At 38.5% G+C, this 12,399-nt stretch overlaps 1 protein-coding gene across 2 annotated transcripts in view; it reads right to left on the bottom strand.

Moving 5' to 3' along the window:
- Positions 1-304: 304 nt before the first annotated feature.
- Positions 305-12,399, bottom strand: part of BMP7 (bone morphogenetic protein 7) — an 88,701-nt gene continuing 76,606 nt past the window's right edge. Inside the window, exons 4-7 of one of the 2 annotated variants that reach the window (XM_087928962.1) lie at positions 9,412-9,624; positions 7,912-7,988; positions 5,782-5,892; positions 305-3,982 (exon numbers count right to left, since the gene is read on the bottom strand). In XM_087928962.1, the coding sequence (XP_087785088.1) occupies positions 3,833-3,982; positions 5,782-5,892; positions 7,912-7,988; positions 9,412-9,624 (551 nt within the window). In that variant the 3' untranslated portion in view covers positions 305-3,832. The remainder of the gene's footprint in view (positions 3,983-5,781; positions 5,893-7,911; positions 7,989-9,411; positions 9,625-12,399) is intronic. The other variant, XM_026697457.2, reaches the window with a different exon arrangement.

Raw genomic sequence — 12,399 nt, 5'->3', positions numbered from 1 at the left:
CACTTATAGCTTGTGTACCAGAGACAAATTCCTTGTGTGTCCAATCACACTTGGCCAATAAAGAATTCTGTTCCATTCTGTGCCATTCCATTCTTTACTCAAAGGAAAATCTCCTTGTGTTACATGAAGCTTATACTGAGGTACATAAATGAGGAATTGTAGCCTTCATTCATCTGTGGCTCTTTGAAAGGGATTACATTGTCCTGACAATGAAACCCACTGAACTCAAAAGAACATTTACAGGACAGGCCTGTGAAGAAGGAAAGGAAGCGCAATAACCACATAAAAACATCACAAGAGAGGCTTCATTTTAAAGCCACATAAAATGACAATGATTTATTTGATTAATTTGTACAAACAACCATCTAAAAACAACTGCTGTAAGGAAATAAAAAGTCCCCAAACATTTATTTGTTTCACTAGCAGTTGTTAATAAATATTTTATTAAATAAAGAAACAACATGTTTTCAAATGAGAGATGATTTTTTTTGTCGGTTGCTTGGTTGTTTTTGTTTTTCCCAAATGTGACTGAGAAAAGAAATACAGAGGCTGAAATAAATAATTTTTTTTTCGCTTTTGTGAAAACTATTTACAAAAACATGTACAAAGAATGGATCTTAAACAGAAAGTAACCAAAAAAAGGTCATTTATTTATAAAGGTTGGGAAGGGAAATGACCCTTGGAATATTATTCCCCTAATACACATAAAGAGGCTGAACTGATTCATGAAGGTTTTCTTCCAGAATATTTACCAACATAATCTGGAAAAGAAGACACTACAGACCACCCATATATTGTATACATACTCATTCATAAGGCAGTCTCCCCTAAGCTGGCGTCCTCTGTATAAACTAGGACTACAATGCTCAGAATTCACAAAATGGCCAGGAATCCTGCTTTTGTTGTCCAAACACAGCCTGAAGGTAAGAAGACTCAGGAAGAAGACATTTTCTTTTATCTAGTATAGCATTTAAAAAAGAGTTCCCTGAATGAGGTTCATCAGACCCTAGAACAGGGCTGTCAAACTTATGGCCCATGGGCCAGACGCATCACATACCTTAAGATTGACACCCCTGTCCTAGAAAGACATATGAAGGTAGTGTAAGCATCTATATAAAAATATGCTAGGACTCTGACCTCCTGACTTCATCAGCAGGTGAAGGGAAGTTAATCTGATCCAAAAATATACTGACTGAGAGAAAAGGTAAGGATTAGAATCAGGTCTAATTTGAGGGATGCTTGAAAACCACTCTGGTCTCTTCCGTTTCCCATTGGGATCTACCTCCACAATCATTCTACCTATATGAAACAAGCTGGTTTCATACAGTAGGACTTTGGGTCTTTTCCACCTAACAACCAGTCTAAAACATTTCCAAGCATGAGTTCATAGATAGCAAGACAACGAGAATCAAATTACTTAGGCACTGTGTGATACTGTGCTTTCTGTGTTCTATTGCGGCAAATTAACTTCATTAGACAGCCTGATTAGCGGTAAGAAGGGAAGAAACATCTCTCTCATATTCAGGGAGACCAGAAAAAAAAATACAGTTAGTCCTCAACAGCTCACTTAGCAACCACTGGAAGTTATGACAGATCCCAAAAAGCTATGGTGGCTGGAGAATTCTGGGAGTTGAAGTCCACACATCTTCAAGTTGCCAAGATTGATAATCACTGGTAAAAGGCATACACAGGTTTGTTGGTTTCTATTCCATCATAATTTTATGAGATTTTAAACCAGGTAAAGACCCACAAAAATGTAGACACCAAGATTTTAACTACCCTACTGGGTAGATACTTGCAAAAGATTTATAATTCATCCTTCCAGTTGGGATTTATCCATAATTTTCAGACATCAAATAATTTGAATACATTAAGTGACATACTACATATAAAATCCCATGGATAAAATGGAATTCTTCTGCATTAGTATCTTTAGATGCAGAAAAAGCCTTTGGATTATTTTTTTTAAATCAAGTGATGATTAGATATGGCTTTCCATGGGACTCTGTCCAGTGACTGAGTTATTATCTGCAACCTTGTACCAGAGTTCTAACAATATAAAGTCACTTTTCAGCCACAACATCTTTTTTTGAATTAGGACCTTCACCCAGTATTACATGTAGTTTTAGCTGATGGCATATTACACTTGCTGCTTGAAATTCAATACTTTTGTGACCTCAGCTCCTTTAGTCTTCCTATATATCTTTTCCTATGAAACTTTCCTGAATGGTCAAAATTCTTTTTGAGACAACATGCAACCCAACTGAAAGTCAGGGACATCCTCAAGCTAATTGAAAGAGCAATAACATTCTCCCCATTTTGGAAACAATTCTACTTGATAGAACCTGAATTATTTACGATGGTATCAAGTTATTAGTTAATGTTAGTTCCCCATAACGGTCTTCTCTATCTTTATCCTTGTACTTTTCTCCCAACATCTCTATCCAGTGAATAATTTTGTGTGCACAATCTATGCAGAAATAGGTAACACATGGATCTACAGATGTTGAATTCCAGCTTCTGAGCCACAATGATTAATAATGAAAATGCTTACCACTGTTTAACAGAGTTGCAATTCCATGTCATTGACAAGCTGTCTACCTCTTCATCCAGATTAGTCTGACCAACATGGCTTCAAAAATGGTAGCCTTTTAATTCAAAGGCAATTATTGTATTGACTTTTTATACCTTTCTGCTCCCTCCCAGATTAGAAGATTTAAATTAGCATTGCCAAAACAGAAACGGGAGAAGGCACTTTTCAGAAACAAAATATCTCTATATTGGCTGAATGCATTGTTCTTGCACTTTTAAGAAATTCATTCTTCCGAGTAGTTAAGACTTTTCTCTTGCCTATCAAGTTGGATTAAAGCATAGGAAAAGAACAAATCTTGCCCCCAAAAGTGATTAAACAATTATTAGAGTAAATCTGCATGTTTGCTACTGTGACTTGGGAAATAAGATTGGCAAATTTTATTGTCCGTATTCTAGTGAATGCTATTGTCAGAATTTCTCAAACAGCGGAAGCTTAATTGTGCAATTCCATGAATTACACTAAACACAGCCAACTGCAGCTCAAATCTGTATGCCATTTATCTTGCTGTCTCTGTGCTTGTATATGGAACACTATGTATGGCCATACAAGGATATTATGTACAGCCCTGATTCTTGGATTTATAATGCTGCCTGCTTGTTTTGAATAGGAAACAGGAGATCCAGCTGAAAAAAGTACAGTATATACATAATGTTCAGTGTCTGGAATCACTGCAAAAGTTTTATAGCTGCCTTGGCAGGGAACATCTCAAACATGTAAGGCCATGGAATTTTTGTTTTAAAAATAAGTCAAAATTCACATCTTCCTTGTAATGTGGTCAAGATAGCCAGTGGATTCAGATAAATTCATTCATACATTTTAATTCGTGTGGTGCATTTCTTTAGGAAGGAAATCTATAAACCTGTCCATGGATATGTTCCTCATTCATATACATCTCAAATAGCTTTCTTGTTAAAAAAAGAAAAGAAAAGTAAGAAATAAAAGAGGTCTGTTTCCCTGACAAGGCACTTGCAGAGAAAAAAAAATCTGCTCCTAGAATTCATCCTTATTTTCCTTCAAGATGCTCCTGTGCAATCTAAAGCCAACTTTGCTCAAAGCAGCATTTGCATCTCAAAAATAATTCCTGAACCTTTGGCCCATTTCGAAATTTTCTTCCTACGATAGCTTTCTTTTCTTTTCTTTTTTCCTCTTTTTTTCTTTTTTAAAAAAACCTCTCTTTTTTATAAAAACAATTCAGTCTGCACATTTTGAAATCCCGATATAGCTTTTCTGACTAGGCTGTTAATGGCAGCCACAGGCTCGGACCACCATGTTTCTGTATTTCTTCAAAATGACGTTGGAGCTGTCGTCGAAGTAGAGAACAGAAATGGCGTTGAGTTGTGTTGGGGCACAGCAAGGCTTCGGCACGGTATCGGGGTTTATAAAGTGAACCTGGAGGCAAATAAAGTTACGAGACATCAGGATGTTTACAAGAACTTAAGCTGAATATTAAATACAAATACAACACAACAGCACATCAGCTGGGCTACCAGAGAGACTGTAGGAATCCAGAAAACCATTAGATGGCAGGAAAGACACTGAAAACGATTCACACCTAGTGGTCATTTGAGTTTTGCAGCCTGAAATGTGGTTTTCCAGAAAAGGACTATGGTTCTTTTCCCTCCATAACTGTTTCCCTGTTTCTACCACTTATACTTGAAAGACCTGCTTTTCTACAAATTTGGTGATCCCTGTGCAAGAATTAACAAGGCATTTTTGAACTTTGCATTGAGCAAGCTCTGTGGGTACTAGACACTGAAAGGAACAGGGTTTTTCAACAAAGTTACCACCTAGTTCTATCAGAACTGGAGCCAGGAGATCTGACACTTTGACTTCTGTGCTGAGAAGACTATGATTACCGGGCTTAGAAGAAACAGGTCTTGCAGATCAACCAGAGTTGTTACATAAGGCAGTCATAAAAGGGCAGTGAGTAAGAAGGTTGAGGATAAAAGGCTTTCTGGGTAAATGTTTAGGGATAATATTATTTGCAATATATGTGTATATTTGTGGGTATTGTGGGTATGTGGTCTATGCACACAACTCACACCCCACTATCATTAATGCAATTCCTACAGCTATAGAAAACACTTGCCCCTGTGAATTTGTGACTGTTCTTTACATATTCTTCCTAGTTTTGGGAACTGGTGATATGAAGAAATTATTTATATGAATACAATAATCATTCTCATCCACATTTTCCTCCTTTCTCTCCTCCTCTCTTTTGTGGGGAAAGCTTTCCTTGGATCATTTCATAGGCAGGAGATACAGCACTGGGTTTTCTCAAATATCTGAATTATTTTCCTAGTACTTTTCAAATTCTCATTCTTAGTGAAAATATAGTTAAAAAGGTAAAATAATTCACTTTTCACATTTTTATAGTGATTTATAAATACATATAGACAGATGTGAATTGGTTGAGCTTCACATTCTCCCACCCTGTCAATGTTTCCTCCCATTATTCAACTAGAAGATCCAGTTTTGGCACCTATTATTACCAACACTTGATTTCCTCTGATTGCATGGCAACTTTGGGTGTTGCCCAAAGAAGGCAGGTTACCACTATCAAAGTAGCTGAACTGGCTATTCCTGAACTGTCAATGTAGCTGCAAGTTCTTTACTCATAGTGTCAATTGATAATTAGATCTAGTTTATAATCTTGGGGTAACTCAATATCCTCTTCCATGCATGGAATTTTAGCTCCTGATAATCTGTGATGATGGAAAAGATTGCTCAAATTTTTCTTATGTCAAGTTTTTTGAGGAAATATTAGAAGTATATTGCTATGAGAAAAATGTGTTTAGTAGATATATTTGCTTAGCATGAATAAAAGCAGTAATCATATTAACAGGGCAAGAGGAGGAGAGGACAAAGACTGCCATCCTACCTAAAAATGGCAAATTGTGGATACATGATTTAAACTTGATGATGTTACCTAGTTTGGTAATGAAAAGTCTGCAAGCAAACACCAAGCTCAGAGAGCGCCAAAAACTCCACAGAGTTCACCAAATACCATCCACCCTGGTATCAGACAAATTACCAAACTGAAGATATAAGAAATGCTAATGTGTAGTTAATGATTATTTTACTTTCCTGAAATTCATATAGTTCGCCTCTCTTGTAATTTCTCTTTTCATCGAATGACACAGATCAGGCTACAGAATTGTTGCGAAAGACTTTTAAGATAAACTTACCAGTGTCTGTACAATAGCATGATTTGTTGCATTCATGTAAGAGTTCAGTGGAAAAGCACATTCCCCTTCGCAGTAATAAGCAGCATAACCTTCTGGAGCGATGATCCAGTCCTGGGTTAGGTGAGGCAGAGAGATGGAGAGGACTTAATGTGCTAAACAACATCATTTCTACACCCCACCCCCCCCCAAAAATATTGAAATTCGTCTGTATACATATAGGGCATTCACTTAAATGGGGATTTGAAACTGAATTGGTTAGATAATTTTGTTTTTATTTCAATTTATCTCTGTAGATTGATTCCCTCCTCCCCCCCGTGTTTCTCTTTTACAAGTTGCAATAAAAGAACTATGATAAAAAGGGTGGGGGTTAGGGGAAGTTTACTTTAGCTTAAAACATGCTTAGGGATTATCAAGGCCTAAATTAATGTCTCTGGTCTGTGCTATCATTTAAAGATCAAAGAGAAGGTTAGCAAAGCTTAACCTTCATTTCCTGCCACAGGCACATTAATTTATCCCTAGACCCAGTACAAGAGTATCAACCCCAATGGGGTTGCTGTGGATTTTTTTTTTTTATTTCCCCGAAAGCAGTGTTTCTCAATCGCTGTAACTTTAATTGCTTCCCCTAATGCTGAACGGGGAATTCTGGAAGTTGAAGTCCACACCAAGTTGCTGAGGTAGAGAAACATTGGATTGGAATGACTTTTTTTATTTTTGGTGTGGGTTTTTTTGGGTTAAGCTATTATTAGATTTGTATCCACTCCTTATAGTGGTTAAAATAGCAGGCTAGGAACTGCGAGACTGTGAGTTCTAGTTCCATCTTAGGCATGAGAGCCACCTGGTTGACTTTGAGACAATCCCTTTCTCTCTGCCCTACCAACTAAAGATGGCTTTAAAATTACTGATTGTTTTAGTTTATAAATAAATTAAAAATTCTGGCATAATTCAGGAAGAGAACCTTCTCTGACATCACTTCTGTCCTTTAGAATATTCTACTCCCACCCCACCCCCCAGAAAAACAAGCTAGGCCCCCCTGGCGTGGCATTTCAGAAGAAATCTCTGTCAACTGAGGTTCGCAGAGGAACACACAACTTTGGTATTGTTCAAAGAAAACCAACTGAGAATTTCCATAGACACACAGCTTTGATGTTGATTGAAGGCCCTTCCTCTAGCTTTTAACTTTAATTATTTTATTCCCATTTAAATTGCCCCCTATTGGAATATAGCACACATGTTTTGTATGCTATAATTGTACACGGCTCAGAGTGGCTCTGTGAGATAAATAGATAAATAAATTAGTGGAACTGATCTATTACCATGTTTCCCTGAAAATAAGACCTAGTCTTATTTTCTTTTGGGCCCCAAAATAAGCACTAGGGCATATTTTTTTGGGGGGTGTTATCTCCCCCCTCATGTATGGGAGGCCCACTTCTTCTGCTTGCTCTGGGGGGGGGGGGCAGGAGGCCAAACGACGCAGCAGTGCAGCTGCCATGAGTCAGGGAGTGGAGCTGCCCCATGTGCCCTGCATTGGCTTACTTCAGGGCCATCGCAGCCAAGTCACCCACGCCCCAACACCTGCCTTGGCTTGTACCAGCTCACCACTCAGCTTCCTGCTCTGTTGTGGCCACGAGCAAGCAGAAGAACTGGGCTGGTGGCCATGGTTGCTGGTGCTGCCGCCGTGAGGCAGGTGTCAGGGTGTGGGTGGCCTGGCTGCAGAGGCCCTGCAGTAAGCCAGTGCAGGACACGTGATGCAACTCCACCACCACCCTGATTCACCTTGTGGCCGCGGTACAGCAAACAACCAGACAAAATGGACAGGTGGCTGGACAGTTGCGCAGGCTCTTAAGTAGGGCTTATTTTTTGGGGGGGGAGTAGGGCTTACACATGTAAAAGACGTGCTAGGGCTTATTTTGGGGGAGACAGGGTATAAGGAAAGAATGTTTGCCCTGGAATTATTTGCAAGTAACATGTAGACCTGCATGATCTTAACCTGCCAAAACAAGTTTGGCTTTTGCTGTCCTACAAGCGGACATAATAGGAAAAGGAATTTCCTCACGTTACACACTTGAGAATAAATAGGCTTAAAGCACAATGGGGATCTCTAATTCCAAGCAAAAAAAAAAGTAGCATTACCTGCCAGCCAAGATCCCTGAAACTGACATAGAGTTCATGTTTCTTGCAAGCTTGCCTCTGATCATTGCTGCTGTTTTCTGAGTTGGAGAGCATTGGGCAGAAAAAGAAGCAAAGCAAAGTTAGACCAACTGCCTCACAGCAATCAGTCTGGCAGTGGTATTAATAATGTATGCATTAGGGCACTAGCAAAGGGAATGTAGTTACATTCATACATGACTTTTAGAAATATTTTTTTCTAAAATAATGACAATATCTATAAACAGTGTAATAAAATTCCATGAAACCTTAGAAGGATTTATGTATCTCTCAGCCCTCCCCCCCTCCTCCGTTACTGTTGTGGGGAAAGTAGGAGGAGGAAGGAGTATTAGGTATGTTCACCATCTTGAGTTATTTACAAAAATAATAAATGCGGAATATAAATAAATAAAGCGATAAAAAGGATGCAAAAAATTAATCCATAAAAGCTATATATTAATGGTTCTTTAATATTCTTTCAACACATTAATGTATTGATCTGAATTCTATAAACATTTCAACAACAGGTGTAGTAGAAAGGTGAAAAGAGTTTGAAGAAAATTTGAGAAAGCATAGAATCTCTACACTGCAGCACAGGCGCATTTCCTAATAATTCCAATAACTTCTTTCCTTTCTTCCCTCCCTCCCTTCTCCCACCCCTTCCTCCCTCTTTTCCTTTCTTCCTTCCTTCTTTCGTTCCGCCCTCTTCCCTTTCTTCCCAAGCACAAAATTGTGGTGATGACCAAACATAAAACTGCCGTACACTGGAAACCAAGACTGGTAAGGTTCCTTCATGGAAGTGTGACTGGGTACATATTCTGTAGCTTTCTCTGCATAATACAGACATTGTCTATATTAGGGGCCTTCAACCTTGGCAACTTGAAGACATGTGGACGTCAACTCCCAGAATTCCTCAGTCAGCCATGTTGGTTGGGGAATTCTGGGAGTTGAAGTCCACAAACCTTACAGTTGTTAAGGATGGAGACCCCTGGTGTATATTATTGTTGCAATACTGTGTGACAATAAAAATTCAGCCCCTTGGTCTACTTTTCCAAGTCTCATACCTGAGGAGCCCAGGATATAGTCCTTAGCTGTAAGAAAGTGACCTCCAGATGAAACATTTGGAGCAAGATACTTTTTCTTTTCTAGAGTGAACACTCAAAGCAACATCCCTATTTTGTCCTGAATTCAAAGGGTTATTTTGTTTCAGATCTAGAATGCTCAAAATGGCTGTTCAGACCTAAGAATCTTTTACACGCTCCAACTCTGCAATGAAGTTCATTGTGTTTGATAACTAGCTGGTTGCAGAGAAACATTTTTGCAGGCTTCTCAACATCTAAGCATGTTCACAGCAGAGAAAATAATGCTCAGATTTCATTTCTTCCCAGCTAAGACAAAAACAATTTAGGGAGGAAACAAAAGTACCAGAAACAACTTTATTTTCTTAACTTAATCCCCAAGATTAATTTTATGGAAATCACAAACCTAATGTTTGCGTACCTCCAAGATTTGACACTCGAAAGGCTTCTTGATTTTTAGGTGCCTTTGAACGGTTTTGGTTCCGCTGTTTGCCTCCTGTAGAACGGATGCTTCGGAAACGTAATTCAGTAGCTTTGAAAAAGACCACCGTAAATGGCTGCTTGTTTTGTGGACCATGCCTTCCAATGAGACCAGCGAACTTGGGATTAATGCTTTGCCCTAAGTGGAAAGAGAAAGAAGAGGAGAGTGGCAAATTAGTTTTGCAGGTGAATGTTGCCTATTTTCCAGTTATGGTAGTAATAATGGGAGCCTCCAATGTTCAGGAAGATAGAACATGCATGGTTGATACAGCTAACTCTGCCCACGGCCAGGAATTCGATCCTGATGGGGACCAAGGTTGACTCAGCCTTCCATCCTTCCAAGGTTGGTAAAATGAGGACCCAGATTGTTGGGGGCAATATGCTGACATTGTAAACCACTGAGAGTGTGCTGCAAAGCACTCTGGAATGGTATATAAGTTTAAGTGCTATTGCTATTAAACATGGAAATTAATGCAAGATTTCATACAAAAAATGGCTCAATTAAAAAAAATCATTTTCCATTTTGAAATTTGCCATTCCTGAAGCAATTACCTCTATTGAAAGCTATGTTATTCCAGGCCAACTTCAATTTTAATTTCTCCGATTCTTTGGTTTTAAAAACAAAACAATGTGGTGGGGGAAGTTTCTTGAGTTCAACCAATTATAATTTAATGTGCTCCTGTTTTTTTTAAAAAAGAGACATAAAACTAAGTCCAACAGAACACTACATTCTCCTGGAAAAGCTATTAGTTGAAAATAAAAATGTCCTAAAATAAAAGCTGGTGTGTTTCCAGAAAACATCCATTTGAGAGGTGGATAGAAACAGCCTTTTCTTATTAAAAGACATCAAAATAATTTTTTTAGTCTTATGTAAACAAAGATGATTTTGAGGACTACTACAACAGTCTTCACATGGGGCTACTTTGAAGGCTACTTTAATGCTGCAGTTGGCTCAGAATATAGTGGTCCATTTGCTGGTTAGTGCACCTACATTAATGGCCATGACACGTGTTACAAATATGTTTCTGGGTACATTTCACACTGCATGTTTCATCCTATGAAGCCCTTGGGGCTCAGCTCCAAGTATTAGTGGGATCTGTCCAATATGAGTATCCCAGAAGAGGCTGCTAATGGTTGTCCATTTTTGAGGAGTAAAGTTGAGGCCTGAAGATCTGTGATGGATCCTGATCATGGAACAACCTCAGCTTGGAAGCTAGATTAGACCCCTGTCTAGTAGCCTTCCAGAGATTGGTGAAAGTGGAGTGTATTGAGGGACTTAGGATTTATTAAAAATCCGACAGGTCTCTTAAGTCTATCTTAATGGTCAGGGAAATGGATGTCAGACAGGATACACGAATGCTCTACATGTTTTAGAGATCTAGCCCCCAAGTTAGTAGTGTGAGGAATCCTATCAGCACTTTATGAGACACTTCCAAAATCCCACCATCATTTAACTGATCAGGATAGAGGACCAGAAAACCATCTGATTTTTCAGAGGAAATTTATTCATACCAGTTCCAAATAATAACAGCATCCAATGGTTTTCTCTAAGGCATGCTGTGATCACCAGAAATATGGCAATTGTTTAGCTCCCTATCATACTCATTTAGTCAATAATGCTTATAATATCAGTAATATTTAATCTGTTAAGTTGTTCAGTAATGCTGGGCCAAATCGTTCATTTTGAAATACTGCAAGTAAAGATTTGGAAACATTTGACAGAGGATTTAGCAGCCACTGTTTTTCTTTCTTAAACAGCATTTTATAGATAATTTAAGAAATAGATTTAATTTAATTTAATAAATCTTTTCAGTCAGTGGTCCACAATCTTTGCAGCTTGGTGGCTTAGCTATGGGGGAGAGCGGGGAACTGGGCCACACAAGCAGTGGGATGACGCACTTGCCTGCACACTGACTCACCATTCATGTGAGTGTAGCTGCATGTGTGCATGTGCACCGCTCCAGGTCTCATGCAGCCCGATTCCAATAAGCCACGGCCCGGTAGTGGGCTGTGGCCCAGGGGTTGGGGAGCCCTGTTTTAAGTAAAAAAAAAAACCTCTTATTCCTATCAGTAATAACTCCCTATCTTAGGTTCTAATCTCATTATAGTGGAAGCTCCTTCGCAGTCACTCTGATGGGTTCTCATGAAGACTTTAGAGAAGATAGTTGTATTAAGTTTAAAGCAATACTCTTCATTCAGATGAAAAGATGCAAATATGCTTTAGACTAGCTATAGCTTCTGAGTCTATATTCATTGAACATTTCCTTAGCTATGGTGGCTGATAAACTGTGCGGGATTTACTGCCAAGCATGTATGTCTAGAATCAAGCTGCATAAGAGTTTTCTTCAAATCGCCACAGTAATGAGACAAACAGGATATGAACCAGTATGTAAGAAATCAAGTTAATTTTACAGAGTCAGCTATTGCTCCAATATAATGTCAGGAAGGAAAGCAGATAACAGAATACCCGAGGCTAATGGATTACTTTAGCCTTTCTTGCATTGCTTCATTTAACCAAACTTTCTCAGAATAAACAAAAACTCACTAAAATTCCCTCTTTCTTTCTTTCTTTCTTTCTTTCTTTCTTTCTTTCTTTCTTTCTTTCTTTCTTTCTTTCTTTCTTTCTTTCTTTTCTTCCTTCCTTCCTTCCTTCCGCCATTGTTCCTTCCTTCCTTCTATCTACCATTGTTGGATTTAATTATCAAAGAATAGAAATTGTGATCTATATACTATGTCTATAACCTAACCTGGGTGGAACAGTGCATTATAGGGCAACAATTTTTGAATCAATTTAATTCAATTGGGCGAACTTAACAATGTGTCCAAAATCCAGGACATATGACTCCCATGGAATTGAAATTTGGAAAAAGCTGTAGTGCTGATGTACTGCCATCCAGAAGTTCAATAGACCACT

Source organism: Pseudonaja textilis, chromosome 3, assembly GCF_049901715.1.
Source record: "Pseudonaja textilis isolate UNSWEBS1 chromosome 3, rPseTex1.2, whole genome shotgun sequence".
Taxonomy (NCBI): domain Eukaryota; kingdom Metazoa; phylum Chordata; class Lepidosauria; order Squamata; family Elapidae; genus Pseudonaja; species Pseudonaja textilis.
The sequence above is the reverse complement of the archived record's forward strand: the minus strand, read 5'-3'. Positions and strand labels throughout refer to the sequence as shown.